The following is a 24337-nucleotide window of genomic DNA, read 5'->3' on the forward strand; positions in this document are numbered from 1 at the left end:
AAAAGACACTAGAGTAGAATCAGTGATTGCAAAGTTATCCCTAGTGAAATAGTTGGCCCACAGCATAAACCACCGATTGCCACAGTTGGCTTTAAGCAGTGGTTGGAAAAGGCTCTAAGGTCAATAGAGACCAGGCTGAAGACTTGGAAGTTGACTGGAGAGAAAGTACTGTACAACAGTTCAAGAAATTACTCAGGCTCTAGCATCCCAAGAACAGGAGGAACTAGGTGGAGTTGAAGACGAATGGCAGCACTTCAAAATAGCATTTGTGAGGACTACAGAACCGATATGCGGCCAAGTCAGGTGTGGAAATAAGGTACATAAGGAAAGCTGGTGGTGGAATGTAGAAGTGCAGGGGAGTCATCAAAAGAAAGGAGTGCAGGAAAAAGATGGGAGACAGCGAAGATGGCCCAAGCTAGTAAAGAGTACTGGTTGGCTAACAAAGAAGCTAAGAAAGGAGTTGCAGTAGCAAAGAACAGCATCTAAGGCACTCTACCAGCTTCTGGAAAGTGACTCGGTAGGTGGCACAAAGAAACTATGTCAGGTTGCAAGGCAAGGTCAGAAAGATAAAGAAGATAGTCAGATACCCTTCATAAGGGATGCCAGCAACAACCTGCTCACCAGTCCACAGCACACCAAAAGCAGATGGAAGGAGTACTTCCAGCAGCTTCTGAATGAAGAAAACCCCACAAAAACTGTACTGCCCCAGATGCAACCTATTATGAGAGAAGAAGAGGAGCCCACCCTAGAAGAAGTAAGAATAGCACTAAGGAAAATGAAGTCGGGGAAAGCAGCAAGCTCAGATGAGGTCACAGCAGATATACTATAGATGCTGGGTGAGATAGGGGAGAAATGACTTGTAAGGGTACTCATAGCAGTGTGGACAGAGACGCGTATTCCTGATGACTGGAGAATAAGTATACTCATGCCAGTGTACAAGAACAAAGGAGACCTCCACAACTGTGGACAGTACAGAGGTATCAAACTCCCATCATGTTGCATGAAAGTTCTGAAAAGAGTGATTGATAAACAGATATGCATAGTAGAAAGTAAGATGAGAGATGAGCAGCTCAGATTGAGATCAGGATGCAGCACAACTGACCTGATGTTTGCAGTGAGACAGATAGTTGAGAAGAAGCTAGAGATGAGGAAAGCATCCAACTGGGCATTCCTAGACTTGAAGAAAGGCTATGGCAAGGTCCCAAGAAAGTTGATTTAAGCAGTAATGTGTTGGTTCAAAGTCCAGAAACATTGGAAGAATTAGTGCAGGTTATGTACAGGGACCCAATGACTCAAGTACGAACAGTGTTCAGTCTCACAGAGGGAGTTTCCAGTGGGTGTGCACCAGGGTTCAGCTCTAAGTCCACTGCTGTTCTTACTGGTGATGGACTACATTAGTAAACAGTTTGGAGGGGACAGATCAACAAAGTTGCTGTATGTAGATGATGTGCCATTACAGGTAGACTCTGAGCAAGAATTTCAGCAAAGGGTAGGAGAATGGAATGCAAAGCTGAAGGCACATGGGATGAAACTAAGTAAAAATAAGACCGTGATAATGGCAGCAAATTGGGGAAATCAAAAGAAGCTGAGAACTGAGATAGAAGGGAATACAGTGGAACAGGTTAACAGTTTCAAGTATCTGGGAGGGGTGGTTGTGGAGAAGGGAAGTCTGAATGAAGAGGTCAAAGCTAGAATCAGAGGGACTGCAGCCAACTGGCATAGAGTGTCAGGTGTAGTGTATGACAAAAGAATGCCAAAGAAGCCAAAATATAATGTACAAGACAGTGGTGGGACCAATATTACAGTATGGTACAGAAATCTAGGCAGTAAAGACAGAAAAGATGAGGAAGCTAGAGGCGATGGTAATGAAATGCCTGAGAAGGGTGGTAGGATGTACCCTGTGGGACAGTTGAAGAAATGAGGACATAAGAGCAAACGTCAAAGTAGCTCCAATTGCAGAAAAGATCAAGGAGAACAGATTATGGTGGTCAGACACGTGCAGAAATGCAGAAGACGATCAATCTGGTGAAGAAGATTTGGGACTGACAGGAAGAAAGTAAGATGAAATGAAGGCATTATGCAAAGAGGTGAGTGGACTGTGTGAGAGAAGATATGTGAAAGTCAGGCATGAGTGTTGAAGAAGGCAGGAATGCGGCATTGAATTGAGAGAGAGAGATGGCCACAGTTAACGTGACACCCCAAACCCATGTAGAAAATGGGGAAAAAGGGGGTTGCTGTTGCTGATAATGTCTCTTTTCCCTGAGGATCATGTATATGAGCAGTGCACACTGACCACTTTGCTGGTTTCAAAGGCATCCTTGCCTCAGATGGACTTGCCCTTGCAGGACTTTTGAAGGCTGAGAAATTATTTGCTGCCTGGCAAAGCTCCCATCATTTTTCTGCTCTTCAAACGTACAACCTGAAAATCAGAAAAGAGTTGCTTACCTTCCTGGGGAATGAGTCAGATTTCTTCTTGGAAGATGTTGAGATGCTTACACTTCTCAGTAGTTTTCCCCTTAAGTTATAATTTGGATGACCAGGAGATCTTTTCATAATATTCCCGCCTGAAAGATTTTTTTCTTTTGGGGTAAACCCCCATCTTATTGAGAAAAGACTTAAGTGGTAATCTAATGAAATGTTCAATACTATTTTATTTTACATTTGTTGACCGGGCTAGTCTAACTGGATACATGTCCATTTTCAGTAGAGGCCTGGGGAGAAAAGCTCCAAGCATCTGCAGAGAGTAAATAATACAATATATAGTAATAGTCAAGTGGATTACAGTACATTAGCTACATTGTGCATTAGCTAGATAGGTAGAAAAAAAATGTTTACAGAGTAAGTTAGTAGCTTTAAGCTAAGATTAAATACAGTAAACTAAAAACATGAATTTTTTTTTTTTTTTTTTTTGGAAATAGAGATAGGTGAGATAAAACAGAAGAGTAGAAAAGTATAGAGAGAGCAGGAGGTGAAAGAGATCAGTCTGGGTTAGAGCAGGGACACAGCCAGTGAGTTGTAAGATATTCTTTCAGATGTTTTTTAAACAGAATAGTGGAAGCAAGGGAGGAAAGTTCAGTAGGAAGCTGGTTCCAGATTTTCCCTACTGTGTTGGTGAAAAGTGAATCTCCTGCTTTGTTATTTGATTTAATAGTGGAAGCTAGAAGCTTATTCGATGAGTGTAGCATAGCAAGATTTTTGTAGGGTGAAATCAGGTTAGTGAGGATAGGGGTATTGTTTGGGTGGTAAAGGATTTTTTGGGTGATAACAATTTGTTGATAAAGTAGTTGGTTCTGCAGTTCTAGCCATCCCAGTTGTTTTAGGTTAAGACAGTGGTGAGTTCTAAAGGTGGTGCCAGTGGCAAATCTGGCTATGTTATTGTAACTGGTGGAAAGTTTGGTGAGATTGTTTTTTGATAGATTGGTATATATTGCCGAAGCATAGAACAGGGTAGACATAAGGTGGGTCTGGGCAATAGTTATTCTGGCTGAAGGGGAAAGAAAAGGTTTGATTCTGTAAAGAGTGCCTAGTTTTTTGTTGACTGTCTTTATAGTCGAGTTAATGTGATCATCAAAAGTAAGGTTATTATCTATTGTTACTCCTAGAAGACTGATTAAAGTGTCTGGGGCTATGTTGGTAGCATTGTTGGAGGTTAATGTGAAGTGCAGTTGAGGTGATTTATGAGTTGGAGCAAAGAGTAATAACTTTGTTTTTTTGGGGTTCAGGAGGAGGCAGTGTTGCATAAACCAATTTTCAACACTGTTAAATACTGTTTGGGTGAGAGACTGCAGAGAGGTTATGGACTTAGCTGAACAAATTAATGTGGAGTCATCTGCATATTGTATGCAGGTGGCCTGAGGAATATTGGCATGTAGGTCATTGATAAACAGTGAGAAAAGTATAGGCCCTAAAATAGAGCCTTGGGGTACTCCAGTGTTCATAGGAAGGGATTTTGAAAGATTATTATCCCACAATACTGCTTGTTGTCTGTTTTCCAGATAGGATTTAAACCAATTTCATGCTTGTGGGTCAAGAGATTGGGCTTTTAGAATGTCTATAAGGATATTATGGTTGACCATATCAAAGGCTTTTGAAAGGTCAATAAATAATGCAGAGGAAAAAGTGTTATTGTTACGGTTTTTGTTTATGGAGTCAGAAAAGGACAGAAGGGCAGTTGTTGTGCTATGGAAAGGCCTAAAGCCATGTTGGCAGTTGGCAAGTAGATTATTTTGGAGAAGGTGGGTAAGTAGTTGTTTGTGTATGCACTTTTCCATTATCTTAGCAATTGGAGACAGTAAGGTGATAGGCCGAAAGTTGGAGAGTTCAGTAGATGACCCACCCTTATGTAGAGGGATGATGTGGGATACTTTCCAAATGGAGGGGATTTTGCTTTCTAAAATTGTTCTATTTATAAGGATGGAGATAGGATATGCAATAGCTTTTGCTGCTATTTGCAGGTATTCAGCTGGAAGACAGTCAGCAGAAGGGGTGCATGGTTTTAGTGAAGGAATTTGCAAATGAGTGATGTAGGTATCGGTTGTATTTGAAAGGTAGGAGATGGAGTCTTTGTGGTATTTAATGGGGATGTGGTAATAGGTGGTAAAGTATTGGCTAGGGTTTGAATGGCTTCAGTAAAGTAGTTATTAAAGGCATCCGGAATTTGGTTGGAGTTATTTTGGTTGAAACCTGTTGGGGCAGGAGTTTTAGAGTGGCCTGGCTGAAGAAGTTTGTTAATGCCAGACCAGAATTTTTGTGGTTTTTGCTGGTGAGTTTGTTGGAGGTGAAGGTAATAGTGTTTTTTGTCTTTGAGAATATCTTTCTTGGTTGCATTTCTTACCTGTTTATAGTAAAGGTGATCTGATGGACATTTAGAGATTCTCCATTTGGCCCAAATTTTATTTCTGAATAGGATCTTTTGCCTAGTTTCTTTAGTGAGCCCGGGGGCAATTTTGGTCCTTATTCGGGAAGAACAATAGGGGGCATGGTAATCTAGGATCTGAAGGAATCTAGTGTTAAAGTAGGTCACTGCATCATCAAGTGGAAGATGAGACATAGGTGACCAGTCACATGATTTCAGTTCATTTTGGAAGCTCTCTTGGTTAAAAATTTTTTTGGAACGTGAGGTTTTAAAATTATTAGTAGTAGGGCTATGGATTCTTTGTTTAATAATATAGGTTAGCATGTGGTCACTAATATCGTCAGGAAGGGTTCCTGGTTTATAAGTATCATGGTGGCTGTTTATAAGTATCCAGTCTAGAGTGGTTTCCTTGCTGCTTGGCTTATGGATTCTAGTAGGAGTGGTTATGATTTGTGAGAATCCATAAAGATTTATATGATTGGGAGGATTAAGGGAACTGCAGGTAGCCCAGTCTATATTAAAATTACCTAATACAATGGTTTCCTGAGGTAGGTGGGTAGAGAGGTAACTAAGTAAGTTTTCAAGAGTGTTGATATTGTTTCCAGGGGGGAGATATGTGCAGATTAGATAGATAGATTTGGAGTTGTTTATTTGAAGTTTGGCACTAAGAGTTTCTGGATTGGTATCTGATGGTAGGAGCACATTGAAGGAAGAAACTTGGAGTTCAGATTTATATAGTATGGCTACACCTCCACCTTTTTTGGTTTTACGGTCAAGTCTCAAGATATTATATCCAGGAGGGGTAATCTCTTGGTCCAAAGTTGAGGGCTTTAGCCATGTTTCTGTAATACAGAGAATATCAAATGAGTGCACATCTAAGAGTGCATGTAGGTGGGTAATTTTATTGTTAATGCTACGGATGTTAAGGTGAGCTATTAGGAGGGAGTTAGAGGGTTTATTTAAAGTAGTGATCGGAGGAGGTGTTTGGTTGTGTAAGTTATTGTGAATGTCAGTATTGGGGCCTGGGTTAGGATGAATATCACCATCTAATAGGGGATGTTGGTGAGGATATTGTATAAACTTAAGGATTTTGTAGAAATTGTTTGGGCATTTTTTTATATGGAAGTAAGTAACATGGGTAGCTCTATGGTATTTAGGTAATATATAGATAGAAGAGGAGGTAATGTTACTGTGGCTGTGGTTGTTTATGGGAGAAATTGGTAGAGTTTGCTGGTAGGGATGGTGGTGTTCAGGAAGAGAGGAGTATTCAAACAAGGTTAATCTGTATGGTATTGTGAGAGAAGTAAGAGTTGAAGTTAAGAGTAGTATGTTAGTGAGTATAGATTTGTGTGTTAGGGCCATAAGGATATGAGGTTAAGGAGTTTGGGTATATTCACGAAAGGAGTATAGTAAGTAAATTACAGGTGGGGGAAAGGAGGGAGTGCTTAAAGAGGAAGAGTAGGTAGAGGGAGGAGGTGTACAATTAAGTAAAGTAAAATAGGTTGTAAGAGAGAAGCTGTATACAATATATGTGAGATTAAGGTGGCTGTAAGAGAGAAGCTGTAGAATATAAGCAAAATAGGAAGGGGTGGGGAGAGATGAGGGAGTATTCCAGGAATAGCAATTATCTAATTAGGGACTTTGAGATATAAGGGGTAGGGCTATTAAGTGGAAGTTGTGTGTGATAGGATAAAATCTATGAAGGGGTGGGGTTACAGGAAGTATATAGCTAGGACCACTGGGGGTGGGTGGGAATTGGGGGTAGGGTAGGGGAGTGGAGTGAGCCCGCAGGGCGAATGGAGCGGGTTCAGACAGGCAACCGAGAAAGTCAGGGAAGAGAGAGAAACAATCAGCAAACCGCTAACTACTTGGTGCCTTAGTTGGGAAGGACAGGCAGAGAAAGGAGGAAAGAATGTCGAGAAAGTAAGTGGTTGCAGAGAGCAAAGCTAGTGGAAAGATAGGGCAGGAGGGAAATGCTCAATCCTGAGACAGAGCTTTTATTTCAAAGGAAAAAAAAATAAGTAGGGAAGGATAGATGTACAAGGGGCTATCCTAGTTTAGGCTGCCATCTAGTGGTCATATATTGTAATGCAACAGACGCAAGGGAGCAGAGATAAAAGCTAAAGGGTTTACGAGTGCTACTGTAGATTAATTACAGGAGACAGCACAAGAGTAAGAAATGAGAAAAACATATGTATAGGTATTTAGGGAATAGAGAAGGGAGTATGGCTGCTGGGTATCCTGGCTAGGTAGCGTGTCATACAAGCACTAGATATTAAGCAAGTGTTGAAAAGAACTACTCTGTTGGTTAACACATACTTCCTTGCCTCCTAGAGAACTGGGTTCTTAAGCTGGACGGCAAGTCTTTTTTCTAAAGAGAAGTTGGTTTGGTCTGTTTGTAGTGGGTCCTTTCACCAGGTAGGTAGATTCTTAGGGTTTTAGTGCAGGATAGATGATTCAAACCTATGAACAGTGGGGACAAGAGACTCAATGAAGGTGTAAGAAAACAGACATTTAAGAGACAGGGTAGTACACAGAGCAATTCAAATTCTAGCAATCAAGCAGACATATTAAATACAGTTTGGTAGTTCTCAGCTTTCAAGTTCAAACCAGCAGATGGAAAACAGTTCATTACAGATTTATAGACATATAGCAAGGCTTATTGGCATTTAATCAAGCAATAAGCAGTGATTCCATGTGATTAAACTAAGCAAGTACATTGTATGCAATACGGCCAAAATAGCGTATATAGTAGTAGTAGTGTAAAAAATTAGGAGAGGCGGCTAGGCACTTTAGGACTCTGACAGGGTTATGTTAAGAGCTCCCCTTTAATAATACCAGATTCATGCTATTTTATCACGATCGCTATATCATACTTCTTGCCCAAGCGCCAAATCTATGCTAGCTTAGAAGCTAGGACACGGTAAGCCCAGGAGCCAAACTATGAGGCGTTTCGCTTATTAGTATCGCTTATTAGTTATCACTTATTAGGTGATAGGGTCTAGGTGATATTGCACATGGAAATTCCCCATACACAGTTCTCCCTAACCTTTGGCAAGCCCTGAGACCAAAAAGTGTATCATGCCGCTTGTAAGTTTAGGAACAGGGGCTAGAAGTTATATATAAATATTACAGCTCATACACGGACAGTGTCCACTTTACTGTGCTCTTAAGTCATTGATAATAGCACAATGACTCTCTAGCGTTCGCTAACAAACAGCACGGCAGATAGTACTGTTCTACAGGGCAAGATAGTGGTTATAAGCTATAAAACATTAAATGATATACTGCACGATACAATGTGCAATATAATACTTTATTATATCTATAGTTATACGTTATAATACAGTAAAATATATACTGCACCTTTGGCAATGGCGCGCAGTCAACTGGCTGTAGTTAAATGCTGCAGAGTACATATATGATGTTCTGCAGTTCCATGCAGAGTGGTAACTAGCTTGGATTTACTCTGGGAAAAAGAAGTGCATAGTGTAGCATGAGAGAAAAAAAATTAATCACATGTGCTAGCCAACGCTCAACAACCTTACTAACAAACAGTATTTGGACCTTCTGAGTTTGGAGTGACCAAAGACTGCATAGGTTCCACATACCTGTGAAGAATTCAAGGATTCTTTTTTTTGGTGGTTTTACTAGAACTAGACTACTAACCCCTCCCAACCCCCCCCCCCAATTCCAAGGAAATTAGACAGATTTTATAGAGTTCAACAACCCTGCCAAAAATTGTAAAAAATTAGAATTCAGTTCAGACCCTGTTTTCATCTCTCTGGATACTGCCAAAGGGTTTAAATTCATGCCTGGTCCCAGCACCCACCAGTACCAGACAGTACCCTGAAGGTAAAACTTTTGAGGCTGACCCACAATGACCAAAAGGTGGGTAAACACTTGATCATGTGCAGCTGTGCCAATGTGGATGCAGCTTCCAGGGTAGTGACTTTGAGGTGGTAATCTCTAGATGTAGATGATTACAAATTCAGCCATTGTCAAAGAAGTAAAGAGGCAGTTACTAAACACACTCTTATTAACTAATTACAGCCAAGTACGCCTCCAGGCATTTCTGCAGTTAACTTCTACTGACGCCTCTAGGCATTAAATATTGCTTGTTCATATTTGCATTAATTCCAAAACCATGCTTACATACAAGGTATCAGAAGATTTCATCTTAAAGCATGCATGATGGCAAAGGCAATTGTGTTGATATTTGACCTCTGTCTAATGCAGCTAAAGAGATAATGAGTATTATTTGTATATTGTTTATTTGTATTACAATAATTTTTATATTTCACTAAATATCATAGTTCATAGTTTAGTACTAAGCTAACTGCCCTTGTGAGCCATTTTAAGCCTAGCCAATTATCCCTTGTGAGACTCAAACCCTGCACCTCGTGTTTGTAAGGCAAACACCTTAACCATTAAGCCACCCTCCCAACATTCAGGTAACACAGAGAGAACTGCATAGCCTCATATGAAAGCTCACAACTCTATGAGGAAACTCCTACTTGGCCATATGTGTCTTGCTTGAGTAGTTACTGAGGTATCACAAGTTGTTTATGCAACATTAAAAAATTAATATTCACTGTCTTTATTTTGGCTTATAAAATCCAGTTTAAAGCATCAAACTGAATAAATGCCACAAATATAAAGAGAATTTATCCTGAATAGTTTGTCATTTACTGTTTTCTAGTAACACAGTTCCAGAGACATGAATATTTGTTTGAACTGTAAGGTGGTAACTTATTTTTTTTTTTAATACTGAAGCCAAGTCCACTAGGAGCTCAAGGTACACATTCAAAAGACCTGTACTAGAGGGAATGAGTTAAAAAGTTTTCATTTTCAGTATTTGGACATAAAAACTTTCAGAGTCAGATGAAATGAGGAAGATGAGCGAAGCAAGTCATCCACCTTCCTATTTCAGTTACACTTACAAACACCAGTCCTTTACAGATGACAAACAACTGGTCAGCAAGTCAAAAACACAAAGGCCAGTGAAAATCAAATATTGCAGGGAAAAGGAGAGCTAATGTGTGGAGACTCTGGGTCTAAGCCACCCCAACCTTCAGTCTACCATGACTAAGCTAGCACCCTCACCCCTTGCCCATCCTCTTCCCCTGTCTCATCCCACCCTATTCCTATCCCATGTGGTAGGCTATCTAATGGTCTCTAGCCATTGTCTGTTCTGAGTATATAGATTTCTGGATTGTTACTCCCTTCTTGGAATGCCCTGTTTCTAGGGAACAAACTGAAGTTAGCAGCTATCTCTTTTCTACAGCAGTTATGGCAACAAAGGACCATAGAGGAGTTCCAGTAAGACATCAGTATCTAAATGAATTATAGCACTATTATTTAATTCCCCATTAAAACAAATATGAACACGTTTGCTCTTCCTTATTTACCATTAGTGTCATAGATGAGCCCTCTTCCATGTGTATTTATGTTGAAATGTTCAGCCTGTGCAGCTATCATGCCATAACTACATCATACAAAACAATCTTCCTTTTCACTTTTATTCGTTATCCACTTTGACTGGGTTTGCAGATTCTCCCCAATTTGGCTGTGATCTCTTCTCTACTAGTAAACATAACCATTCCATCTGAGAAAAAAAAAAACATCTTCAGTACAGGAGATGAAGTCAGTTTGTAGTTTAATTTCCATCACGTAATCCTTAATCAAAAAAGTCATGATCTTTGTGACTGGGTTATCAATCTACAGTAAATTACCTTCCCTGTTGCTATAACTGCTACGTGACCTGTTTTTTCCATGGCATGATATATACTGAACCAGAATAACCCTGGATTTCCATACTTTCCTTCAAGTTGAGTCAATTGGCAATCAACCCACTTTCTGAACTCCTAGAGAAGTGTTCGTGAAACCAGTCCTCAGTACCGTCTTGGTTTTAAAAAAGTCCAACATGCTGACTCCTCCTTGTCCTTGTAGCATGCCAACCAGTCACAAAGTCCTTCTGTGAGCCTTATTCTCCATTAAAACCAGTTGTAGCTCCATCTATCCCAAATCTCTAACAAGCTCCAGTGCCTTCTCAAGAATCGTGGCATGTCGTACTTGCAATCACTGACGTTCCTGAGCTTCAGCTATTTCCAAATGTTTTACATGTCCAGCCAATATTGCTGTTAATTGCCACAAGTCTCAATTGATCCCTTCCAACATGGATCCCACTTCTTCAACCATAAGTCAGATCAGTTTTTAGTATTATCACAAGTCATGGATGAGCCTTCACCTCTTGTTTGATACCATTAATCATTTCCTCCTTCAAAGTCAATTTTTTCAGTTTCATCTGCCATTATCTGAAACACACAGGTGTCACATTACATTTTTATTAAACTTACCTTGACAGAGCTGATTTGACTTAATAAAAAAGACTTTATTTAATGAGAAACTTGAGATGGGAGCAGCCAATCAAGAGATGCTCCACAAGACGTTCCCCAACAAAAATACATCCTCATCTTCTAGATCACAGCTGATTGTGTTATAGTTGAGTGCTTATGTTTTTGGACTTTTTTCTGTTAGGTTGGATTTTTTTCTGTTTTGTCCTTAGTTAATGTGGATATTCTGGTCTGTTAACAGAAAAGGAATATGTCCATTTGTGTTTCATTTTGTTTTATTTACTTGTGTATTCATTTTTTTATTCTTCGTTCACTGGGCTAGTCCCACTAGGCCAGTGGTATTTGTACCGGCCAGAGAAATTCCCCTACTCTTTTCAGTAAATGGTGTGGGATCTTTTACATCCACTTGAGCTACGACCAGCTCATGAAAATAGGCTCTGAATTAAAAATCTAATTTGAAGGACAAGTGATGCATTTTGTGATGGAGGTTATCCAAATTTGTTTAGCATGGTAGAGCAAAAATGCCAGATGTAGGATGGAGGGAGGTTTTGGGGACGGGGTGAGCTGTCAGTAGCCATCTTATCACATTTGTCTAGGGTGGTGCAGTTTTTGTACTGTTTGACAAGCATTGGCAGAGGTTAGGGGATACTGCTGCAGGCAAAAATTAGGTATTGCTGACAGCTGTCTGCAGTAGAATTTGCACATTTCCAAACTAATGTCATAGCAAATAATGTCCTGGAGTACTATGGTGTGCACCATCAGATAAAAAAGCCCTGCGGCCAAAAGTAGTGCTGCATTAGTTCAACCACATAGCTGCTGTCTTCTACTGTATGAGTATGTGGCACAATATGTTGAGGAAATTAGGATACCTGAAATCAGCAGAGTGGACCTGTTAAAAAGGTAAGTATGGTTGCTTGAAATTCTTCCACCTGTTCTCTGATTAACTTTGTTTTTTAGCAGATAAGTTGCATCCATGTACCTGGGTCAAAATAGACAACTCAGGGAATATACAGGCATTTTGTACACGAATAGGTAAATGGACTTGTGTGCCCAGTGTGTAAAGTTTTATGTCTAATAACCAGAAGCAAAACAACACATATGTTGGTGTATAATGTTAATATTAATACAGTGAGTCAAACTGAGAGAAGTCATGTCAGCCAAATGGACTGTAATTTATAATGTCAGTTTGATCGTTTCCATCAAATAATGTAGTTGTCAGACTGTGCAAAGCTAAAAAATGATTGAAAAGTAACACTGTTGTATGCAGTGAATGAGAATGGAGTGAGACATCTTAAAGAAAAATAAGTGAAGATGGTAAAGAGAAAAAAGTAGAAAAAGCCATTCTGTTAATATAGATTCCACTGCATAGCATGTCTAGCTTTTCAGTGGAAGATGGATCTCTTTCTAGTTTGTAAAGATTTTAATTTAATGGAATTTAATCTGATGATGTGCCATAAGCATAATTGATGAAGCTTATTTTAACAGTGACATATTCATTAAACACTACACATTTGTTTAAAAAAGTATGTTAACTCCATTTACTATGATTACAAATTATTGACATGTAGTGCTAGTATGTTAAGGCAAAAAATGATAAATGGACATTTTTTTCTGATGTAGTTTTTTCATTACTAATGTTCATTTATGTCTAGAGTGGAAAACTCTCATATGTGAAGTACACTATTTGATTTTTTTCTTTTCAGAGTATCAAAGAATGCAAGACATTCCAGAAGAGATTGAAGGAACTCAGGAGGCACGGCCAGGTGATCCCGCAACTGAGGACAGCCAGTAGCCAAAAAATTATAAAGGACTTTGTGAGGGAAAACAATTCCAGAATTCACAGTGCAAAATAAAACGGAAAAAATGTGACATTCAGAAATGCACAGAGAAGCGTCAATATTGTAGAAAATATGTGAGGACATGATGAGCACTGTGATAAGTTGCAAAGACATTTTATGGGGTGGGCGAATTTGCAGCAAAGGGCTTTTAAAGTACTGATATCACTGGGCTTTTTACTTAAAACGGTTTGCTAATAACTAGCATTGCAAACATTTGGTTTCAGAGAACCTTATTTATTTTTTTAAAACCAAGTCTTGTAAATAATTGAGGGGATTTTTTTCTGTTACTTTATTGTTAAGAACATGTTTGTTTACTGAATTGAAAAAAATGAAATTAGAGAAGCCATGTTGTACCTTGGTATGTATTATTTTTTTTCATCTTTCCCCTGTCATTTGTTTTATTGATAGGTAGTATACATTTTTACTGCTGGCAGCCGATGGGGATATTCATTTTATGAGGAACACTGACTAGTCTATGCTTCTGAGAATCAGTGGCCAGTCTGACTTAATGAAATACTAGGATGTGGTGACAGTAGCAAATGGCATTTGGATCTCTGACTGTAAGTACAAGAGCTGCATTTACAGCAGCAGTAAAATAGGGGGTCTATGATGTCAGTGAAAAACAAGATGGCCGAATAACAATGCCAAAGCTGAAAACCTCAAATGGCACTTCCACAAGAAGGCAAAGCCTCCCTTATCCCCATACAAAGGGAAGTGCCTCCCATCCCTGGCAAATATAGTCAGGTCTGAGGTCACTGTACCTCAAATGAAGGGGAAAAGTTCCTTCCAGTTTTCAGCAGTACCTGTCTTGTTTCAGTTGGAACTGTTGTTTGTTTCGCAAATGTTTGGCTTCATGAATTATGTTGCGTGTAGATTTTTTTTTTATCAATTACGGTATGTACTATAAGACATCTCTTTAAAAAGCTGCTGCTGATGGGCACAAATTCAGTAAGAAAAAGTGGAATGCACTCTTGTTAACTATCAAATGCCCAGATTTTACAAAGCGTCTAATCCCCACCTCTGCATGATTCAACATGACATGTTCTTCATGGTAGTGTTCTGCTGTTGTCACGGCCACAGAACTAGCTGACAGCCTAGTGGTCATTTGTTTTCTGAATGCACTAATTTGGATTTGGTTTAATAGTCTGAAAACTGGCAGAAAAAACAAATAAGAATGAAAGTCAGAAATTCTGTTTCAGAGGTATATGTCCCCTCCATAGACTTATGCTCTGTTTGATTTGTATACTTTATAGGAAATTGGAACTTTTACAGGAAACGTTCCAGTCTCTCCTTTCACCATAATGTACTTAATGCTTCAAAATATGTAAAGATGTAGTGATGTATCCTGCAAACAGAAATGGCTTGGAGTCAGAATTTAAAGGTATCTCTACATTGCTGTCAAGTTTTCTGTTATCCCAGGATGAAGCAAACAGACTAGAATCTAAACCATATGCCAGCAACCTTTGTTTGAATTTCTGAAGTTGCTATGCCATTGTAAACTTTGAGTAGGTGTGCACTGAGTCATTATCAGTCACTAGTTTAGAAGGAGTCAGTATTAAGTGCTTGGCTCCACAATGTAGAGGTGTTGCCCTTGACTAGGTGCCAGTGACCCAGAGCTGGAAATACTGACTGTAAAGAGATGAAAATTAGTAGTCAAGTGTGACTTGTCCATCCTAGGGGAACAGTGCTGGCAGTGTCCCACAGCAGGAGTCCAACCTGAAGGAAGACATGGAAATTCAATTCTATGCATGGTAATTTTGTGGAATGAAAGCTTACCAGAGTGATCACTTCACTGCAACCAAGTAGTGTAGATGTTTGGAATGCTACACCCACCACTGGCTCAACATAGCGGATCCTGCACACTGTTTTTTTTGGAAAGCAGGCTGACAGTGTTAAGATCATACAGAAAGAATATCTTAACATCTTCCAACTTACAGCTGCTTTCAATGGCTCTTGCCTTCTTCTCATGGTATCCCTATATACTGGAACAAGGCAAGAAAGAAAAGGACAATAGGGCAATAAACGCTTGATGTTGGGGTGAAGGGGTCAGATGATTTTTAAATGTATTAAACTAGAAATGCCAGGTTGTGTTCTTACACTTCAGGTAAGTGTAATTCAGATTCATTTGAATGATATAATATTAACTCAGCTCCTCAGACTAGTCTGTGTTTCACCTGAATCTAGTATTGAGATTGTCATACTATTGCTGGAAAATAATAAAAAAGCTATATAAACTTTCTTTTTTGAGCAAGACATGAGACTGATGGATTATATTTATACAAGCACTGAGGTTTCTGTATTGTGCTAATTCCCTTGATGTACATCCTAATTTTGAAGCATACACCAGGATAGCGTGCAATAAAAATGTGCAGGAGCTGGAATCCTTTTGCACGAAAAAAAGAGAGTAATGTTAAATTATGAAATGATTTTCACATTAGCATCCTCTTAAGACTTCCCTGATGGTTTGTACTAGAGACCCTGTCACTTACAGGAAGAGTGATGAGTGATTGTCACAACAGGTGTACACATTATACTGCTGGAAATGGTGATCTCTGGGACCAGACTAGATTCCAGGGCACCAGTGAAAATGTAAAGGGTTCATGTATAAAAGTCAGTGGTCTGGATTAGGTTTAGACTGGCAGTGCCTGCAGGTGCATCAGTAATGTGTCATTCATCAGAAAATGAAGTTTTTGGTATATAAAGCCTTACACACCTGCATGTTTACTTGAGAGACATCACACAGATACATGCTTATAAGAGGGACAGACAAAAAAAAAGTTCAGAACAAGAACATTGCTTTATTAGAGTCACCAGAAGTGAAAATGTACATATTTTTGAAACTTCTACTAGCAAAAATGTGAAAATAGTGCCTGTCTTCGGGCTTGAACCCATGTCTTTCAGGATACTCTCTTGCCTGCATTACTAGTTGTGCCATTGAAGTGTCAAAAATCACTGCTTTTGTGGGACACTTTTCACTTTCAAAGTGGCATTGCACAAACTTGTGCACAAGAAATGATTTATTAGGTTCACAGGAGGGGAGGTATGAGATTTTACAGAAAGCGTACAATGATGAGAGCTTGCTAAGCATCTGAAGTGGAAGTTCTGCTATGTAAAATGAGTTTATAATGAATAATTACTGGTGAGTTTGATCAAAACACAAAACATTGAAAAAACTCATTGGAGATTACCATTAATTGCCACTAAAATTATTGGAAAAAAAGTAATCGCAAATGAAAACCAATAGGTTACATTTGTGATTACCAAATGTAAAACAAAAAAACTTTTACATGGGGTGCTTCACCCACCACACCATCTGACATGGAGACTGTGCCCCCACACTTCTAACGCCAAGGTTACACAAACTCGAATAAAGGGCAAAAACCCTTGAATTATGTAACTGTCAATCTAATGAACTTTAACCATTACATAATTTGACAAACTGTACCACACTTGAAAATAAACGCCAGCATTTCAGCAAATGATAAAATGCTTTTAGTGGTAACTCATATAAAACTCACATAACGTGATTCTTAGTTGTCAACTGTGCCACTGAAACAAATAAAACCTGGTCTGTTTAAATGCTGTGTGCCTCATGGTAGCCCATAAATTGTTTCTCTTTATGGTATATTTTGGTAACATATTTGCATTCATACCTCTGAATTGTCCAGGTTTTTGCCCCATAGTTTTGGCCTGTTTCTCCAAAAACTGTGGTTTTTCTGGCAAATCACTGAGGACTGAATTCAGAAAATGATGGCAGGCATTTGAGTTTCAGACTTCATATTCTTCAGAAAATTCATGATAATGCAAAACCCATTAGATTATCAGCTCTCTAAGTTTGCAAGAGCAATATTTAAAAGTGTCCATATTTTTGTGCCTTTGTCCCCCCATTATTGGTGGCTTTGTCCAGATTTCTTGCTCTAAGAGGTTGAGAGAGATGTGCTTGCATTCCAGAAAACATTGGTTAAAATCTATTTAAGGCATTTTCTTTTTTTCTTCACTTCTAGCATCCATATATGTATAATTAGAGCCAAAGTATATATACTTCCACTCATCTGTGATTGTAGAGCTTGATTATTTGTGGCCGGTAGGTTGTATAGTGAGAAACAGTAATGTACCCAAAGAGAGGCACAATCTCAGGTGGTTAAGTGCCCCAGCTAATAATATATTCAAAATTTAATTAAAACAGCTGATTTCAATCGCTTACTAAAGTGTTCACTTCTTTCTCACAGTGACTTAAAAAAAAACGTACTTCTGATTCTTGTTGGTATATTACTGAATCATCATTGGTGACCCTGTAAAATTATTGTAAAATACTGTAAGGCAATTCTGTTTTTTTTTCCTGTCATCAATGGCATCTTCATTCCTCATTATGTACACGTGATCCAGAAACATTCCATGTGTACATTGATGTGATCCATGTGTCAGTTTCACCAGTACACTGTGTTTGCAGTTCCTTGGCAGAATATTGAGAATTAGAAACTCACTAGATTGCCTAATGCTGCTAACTGCCTTTCACCATTAGAAAAGAAGCTTCCTGTTGAAACTGCAGTAATACTAAATGGTTTTGTACTGTTAAATACTATGAGGTATACATTTCAGGGTATTTTAATTAACTGGAGTAGGGGAGGTCTGGTTTTCAAAGCTGCTTGAATTATTGACAGCCTGGTTCTCTCCCCCCAGGTGGTGCTTTGGAGGCAGAACAGGCACAAGAGAATGCGATCCCATGTCCACGTTTGCCTTTGTCTTGCATCTACATGTACATTTTGAAGTCTGTGTAAATTTTTTTTAGTTTGCTTTATATATGTATATATCTATATATTTGTGCTTACATTTTAAAATAAAGCAAATAGTTACACTTATATGGTTGCTCGAGTGTCATCTCATTTTTTTCTCCACATATAAAGTGCCAGTCACATTAGAATCAGCCTTTTTTAAGATCCTTTTGAACAAAGTAGAGCATCTGGCCATCTGTGGTTATAATAGCTGATGTGTACAAATGTTTGACTGTACAGAAAGCTGAACATCTACATTATGTATTGTAGGCCTTGATATGCATCACAAGTGATGACTGCATGCAAAATGCATCTTTCATACTGCTCAGTCTCTCACCTTAATAATCATGAACAAAAGGAATGAAAAGTTTATAAGTACTACTACTTGGAACTTAGCAATTTGATCGAGTAAGAGAATTTGTATTAATGTATCCTTTGAAAAAATAAAAAGTTTATATTTTTAATTGTGCAGTAAAATTTATTTATTTGTATTTATTTTACATTTGTTGACCGGGCTAGACTAACTGGATATATGTCCATTTTCAGTAGAGGCCCTGGGAGAAAAGCTCCAAGCATAGGCAGTGACATATATAATTACATGCAAATAGCAAACAGAAATAAAAAGTTAAAAATATATATATTATTTTTTTTTACAGATGTACAGACATTTTTTTCACAGATGTACAGACATTATAATTTATATCTAGTACAGTAGAGGATAGCATATTTAGAATAAGAAAACTTTATTAAAGTACTAGGAAGGAAATCTTGTTAAATACTAGTTAGAGGCAAGGTTACTGGTTAACACAGGTAAACGTAAAAGAACAACAGAGCAGAAAAGTCTAGGGAGAGTGAGATGGGGATTTAGATATTAGTCAGGGTTAGAGCAGGGACATAGCCAGTGTGTAGTAAAGTATTCTTTAAGGTATTTTTTGAAAAGCAGTGTGGAAGAAAGAGATGTGAGTTCCTTTGGAAGCAGGTTCCAGGTTTTTCCCACTGTGTTAGTGAATAGTGACTCCCCTGCCTGGTTGTTTGATTTAATAGTGGAAACTAGAAGCTTATTAGCTGAGCGTAGTGTTGGCAGATTTTTATATCTGGTAATCAGATTAGTGAGAATTGGGGTATTCTTGGGGTGGTAAAGGATCTTTTGGGTGATGGTGTATTGTTGATAAAGTAGGTGGTTCTGTAGTTCTAACCATCCTAGTTGTTTGAGGTTGAGACAGTGGTGGGTTCTGAAAGGGGTACCAGTGGCAAATCTGGCAATGTTGTTATAGCTGGTTGCAAGTTTGCTAAGGTTGCTTTTAGATAGATTGGTATAAATGGCAGAAGCGTAGAACAGGGTAGAGATAAGGTGGGTCTGGGCTATAGTAGTTCTAGCTTCTGGTGTAAGGAAGGGTTTGATTCTATAAAGGTAGCCAAGTTTTCTGTTGACAGATTTTATAGTAGTATTAATATGATCATCATAGCTAAGGTTGTGGTCTACTATAATTCCTAGGAGTTGGGTTGTAGTGTCTGTAGTTATGATAGTTCCATTGTTGGAGGTTACTGTGAAGTGAAATTGTGCAGACTTTTGAGTAGGAGCAAAAAGCAATAATTTTGTTTTTTTGGGGTTAAGAAGAAGGCAATGTTGCATGAACCAGTTTTCAACAAGATTAAATACTGTTTGGGTGGGGGTCTGGAGAGAGGTATGGGACTCAGCTGAACATATTAAAGTAGAATCATCTGCATATTGTATACAGGTGGCTTGTGGAATTTTGGTATTTAAATCATTAATAAAAACTGAGAAGAGAAGAGGGCCTAAAATAGAGCCCTGAGGTACTCCAATGTTAACAGGGAGGTGCAGAGATAGGTTATTATCCCAGAGTACTGCTTGCTGTCTATTTTCTAGGTAGGATTTAAACTAAAGTAATGCCTGTGGGTCAAGGGGATAGGGCTTTTAATATGTCCATAAGTAGGTGATGGTTAACCATGTCGAAAGCTTTTGAAAGGTCAATAAACAGAGCAGAAGAAAGAGAGTTTTTGTTACGATGTTTGTTTATACAGTCAGAAAAGGATAGTAGGGCAGTGGAGGTACTATGAAATGGCCTGAAACCATGCCGACAGTTAGCAAGTAAGTTATTATGGTGAAGGTGGTCAAGTAGTTGTTGATGGATGCATTTTTCCATTATTTTGGCTATTGGAGAGAGTAAGGCAATTGGACGGACGTTAGAAATCTCAGTACAAGTACCACCCTTATGTAGAGGGATGATATGAGAGACTTTCCAGATGGAAGGAATTGTGCTTTCTGTAATTGTTCTATTTATAAGGATGGAAATGGGATAGGCAATGGCTTTCGCTGTTGTTTGCAGTTATTCGGCTGGTAGACCATCAGCTAAAGGGGTGCATGGTTTGAGTTTTTGAAGGAGGGTGCAGAAGGATGTAGGTATGGGTTGTAAATGAAAGGAGGGAACTGGGCTGTTTGTGGTGATTAATGGGTTAGTGCTTAACAGGTGATATTGTTTTAGCTAGAGTTTGAATGGTTTCAATGAAGTAGTTGTTAAAGGCATCAGCAATTAGCTTAGGGTTGTTATGGGAGATACCTGATGGGGCAGGAGTTTGAGTGCCCTGGCTTAAGTAGTTTGTTAATGCCTGACCAACACTTTTGTGGTTTTTGCTGGTGGGTTTGTTGGAGGTGAAGGTAATAGTTTTTTTATCAAGCAGAATTTCTTTTTTGGTGGCATTTCTTAGCTGTTTAAAGTAAAGGTGGTCTGATGGGTTTTTGGAGGATCTCCATTTGGCCCAGATTTTGTTACATAGAAGGATATTTTGCTTGTTTTTTTTAGTGAGCCAAGGTGCAATTTTGGTTCTTATATGGGTAGAGCGAGAGGGGGCATGGTATTCTAGGATTTGTAGGAATTTTGTATTAAAGTAGGTCACCGCTTCATCAAGTTGAAAATGGTGTAGTGGTGACCAGTTACATGCCTTAAGTTCATTCTGGAAGCTCTCTGGAAAAAAGCGTTTTTTAGATTGTGAGGTTTTGAAGTTATTTGAGTTGGGGCTATGGGTTTTTTGTTTAATTATGTAGGTTAGAGCGTGGTCACTAATGTCATCTGGAAGGGTACCTGATTTATATTTGTCAGGATGGCTGTTGACAAGGATCCAGTCTAGGATGATTTCTATACTGTCTGGTTTGTGAATTCTAGTAGGGGTGGTTATTGTTTGGGAAAAGCCATATAGATTTATGTGGGTCATAGAATTAGGGGAGTTACATGTGGCCCAGTCTATATTAAAGTCACCTAGCACTATGGTATCCTGAGGTAGGTGAGTAGAGAGGCAATTAAGGATGTTTTCAAGAATATTGATGATATTACCAGGGGGAAGATAGCAGCAAAGTAGGTAAATAGATGTACAGTTGTTAACTTGAACTTTGGCAGTAAGGGTTTCTGCATTTGTATCTAAGGGTAGGAGCACTTTGAAGGGTGTGACCTGAAGTTCGGTTTTATAGAGAATGGCTACATCCCCACCCCTTTTGGCTTTGCAGTCACATCTTAGGATGTTGTATCCAGGAGGGGTAATTTCATGGTCATGAGTTGAGGGCTTTAGCCAAGTTTCTGTAATACAGAGGATATCAAATCAGTGCACTTCTAGGAGTGCATGAAGTTGTGAAATTTTATTGTTAATGCTACGAATGTTGAGGTGTGCTATCAGGAGAGAGTTAGTGGGTCTTTTTGTGATAGTTATAGTATGAGAAGTTGGATTGAGTTGGTCATTGACAATGTTGTTATTGAGGCCAGGGTTTGGATGAATGTCGCCATCTAATAGGGGGTGTTGTTGAGGTGCTTGTATAATCTTTAGAATTTTGTAATAGTTATTTAAAGTTTCTTTGTTTTGAAAGTAACTAACATGGTTGGATCTATGATATTTGGGTAGTATATAGATAGAAGTGGAGGTTATGTTTATATGGTTGAAGGTGTTTAAGTGAGAAGCAGATTGAGTTTGTTGATGGGGGTGGTGAGGTTCAGTAAGTGAATAATGTTCATAAATGGTTAGAGTATAGGGTATAGTAAGAGAAACTATGATAGAAGTTAGGAGTAACAGGTTTGAGTATGTAGTCCTTAGTATTGAGGCCATTAGGAAGAGTAGGATATCAGGAAGACTAAAGATTGCGAGAAGAGTATACTATAAGATAAAATAGAGGTGGCTGTAGGAGAGAAAGTTGCATAAAGATATCAAAAGGATGATTAGAGTGCAGAGGGTAGGGAGAGGATATAAGAGCTGTAAAGTTGTTAAAGGAAGTAGTGTGTGGGGATGCGTAGTTAATTGGCAGAGGTATGTGATACGTTGGTTAGGGGAGGGGGTGTGGTATCAGAAGTATAAAGCTAGCTACACTGGGGGTGGGTGAGAATTGGGGGTAGGGTAGGGGAGCGAAGTGAGCCCAAAGGGCAAATGGAGCGGGTTAAGACAAGTAACTGAAAAGTGTCAGCAGAAAACAATCTGTAAGCACCGACTACTGAGGTACTTTCAGTTGGTACAGGTAAGTGAGGAGGGAAGGATACAGTGGTTGAGATGGAGAGGGGTAGCTGAGTGCTATTTAAGTGGAAAGTAGCAGAAAGAGTGGTAATGAAAGGGCAGGAAAAAGTTCCTTCTTTCTTTGTTAGATTAGGATCAGATCTTTAATTAGGTTCAGGATCTTTAGGTTTCTGGGGAGAAAAGGTAGATGTACAGAAGAAATAGCCTAGTTCAGGGTGCCACCTAGTGGTCACAAATTATATAGCAACCAAAGCTAGAGTACAGAGATGGAAGGTAAAAATTAAAAAAAAAAAGATTAGTATTCAAATACATGCATTCTGATTGGATGGCCCAGTCAGCATGCCCAATGTAAATCCAGCATATACTAATAGAATCATGTCCAGCTGCTAAAGTATTTTAGAGCAGCTTAACTGATTGTAAATATCTCTGCGCACATTTGAAGACAGTCATTTTTTTTCTTCTGTCCCATGTCTAATTTATTTTTTCATAAAATCCAGTGATATAGACATTGCAGAAAGTACATGCATGCAAAATTTTCCTTCCTAGCTGTTGCCATTCACTCTGATGTTCATCGTGTTACACTGCTGCAGTCATTACACTTGGGTTATCCTGCCGTCAGGCGGTCCCGCAGTCGGCCAGAGTTCCAAAGTCTTGGTCCGGCGTCAGTTGCTGCCACTTCTTCCCTGACGTCAGTAGGCCAGGGGTATATAAGATGCATCAGACGCCATTTTCTTCAGTCTTTATTGCCATGTGGTGCCCGAAGCAGAAGCAGTTCGCAAGTGCCGGTCAGCCGACTCCTGAGATTTTCGAACTCGAATTTCAGATCCGAAGTCTTCAATAAAGCTAAGTACCCCGTTGGGGAAACTTTTTTCTTGCCTCAAACCGATGTCAGAAAAAGTTAATAATTGTATTTCTTGTGGGAAGCAAATACCTCATAAGGACTTCCACTCTTACTGTATTCCATGCCTAGGCCCTGATCACGTCACTAGTTGTCGGTTTTGTGCTAGATTTAACAAACGCACTATAAAACGACGTTTTGATTTTGCTTTGCACTACTTTGGCCATAGGTTCAATTATACTATGCCGTCAGATCATCCGACGACCGCAATTCCGAAAAAACACAAAGACAAGGATAAAGACAGGCATCCGAGGTCCAAAACCGACAACGAAACCTCTTCTAGGCCAGTCACCGGTTCTCAGTGAGGCGCTTTCGCAGCCTCTGACACTCGCTACCTCAGAGCCACAGGCCGCCTCCGACTCCCACATGGGGAAAACTAAGACTCTGGAAACTCAAGGTATTGGGTCTACGGAAACTAATCCCTCAGATGGATCCGGAGCCGCTGAGCAGGCATCAGCTTCTGAGGGTGTTTTCAGACCTTCACAACTTACCATTAAAGCAACAGCCAAGACAAAAGTACCATTAAAGACAAAGAAACAAGTACAGCATTCTCCTGGACAGTCCTCCATGCCTAAGAAACAGATGCTTAAAATGGCCGAAGACCTCATTACTCTAATCGGGTTCCCATCCCCCCTCCTGAGAAAAGGCTTAGGCAGGATACAGACTATGATTCCTCTGATCAGGTTTCCATTTCCTCTGATTCCTCTTCAGCCCAGCGATACTCTCTACTCCCCTATGAGGACTCCGATGATGAAGAACCTATCCCTTCAGCCTCTCCTCCTGAGGATTATTCTTTTGGGGAAACTTTACATACCATGAGGGAGCATTTCCATTGGGAAAGTCAGGATTATTCAGAATCCAAGAAAAGGCTCAGGGACTTCCTCTTATTGCCTCAGCACAGGCCCCTGGCTATTCTGCCTGTGCTAAATATTGTGGATGATGTGTTCTCTGAATCCAGCTTACCTCCTGATTCTTTGCCCCCTGCACCAGCTAAGCCAGATAGGTATTATAGAGTCCCTGACTCTCACAAGTTTCTTTATAAAAACCCTTCTGCTGATCCAGAAACTATTTCCCAGGGTCCAAAAGGGGTTAAGGCTTCCATTGCAAAA

General features: G+C 39.3%; 1 protein-coding gene across 4 annotated transcripts in view; it reads left to right on the forward strand.

Moving 5' to 3' along the window:
* Positions 1-17908, forward strand: part of ARHGEF2 (Rho/Rac guanine nucleotide exchange factor 2) — a 924267-nt gene extending 906359 nt beyond the window's left edge. For all 4 annotated transcript variants that reach the window (XM_044079827.1, XM_044079829.1, XM_044079828.1 and 1 more), the window contains one exon: positions 12915-17908. In XM_044079827.1, coding sequence (XP_043935762.1) covers positions 12915-13003 — 89 coding nt within the window. In that variant the 3' untranslated portion in view covers positions 13004-17908. The remainder of the gene's footprint in view (positions 1-12914) is intronic.
* Positions 17909-24337: the final 6429 nt, after the last annotated feature.

This window comes from Protopterus annectens, chromosome 8.part0, assembly GCF_019279795.1.
Source record: "Protopterus annectens isolate FY-2018-M chromosome 8.part0, PAN1.0, whole genome shotgun sequence".
NCBI lineage: Eukaryota > Metazoa > Chordata > Ceratodontiformes > Protopteridae > Protopterus > Protopterus annectens.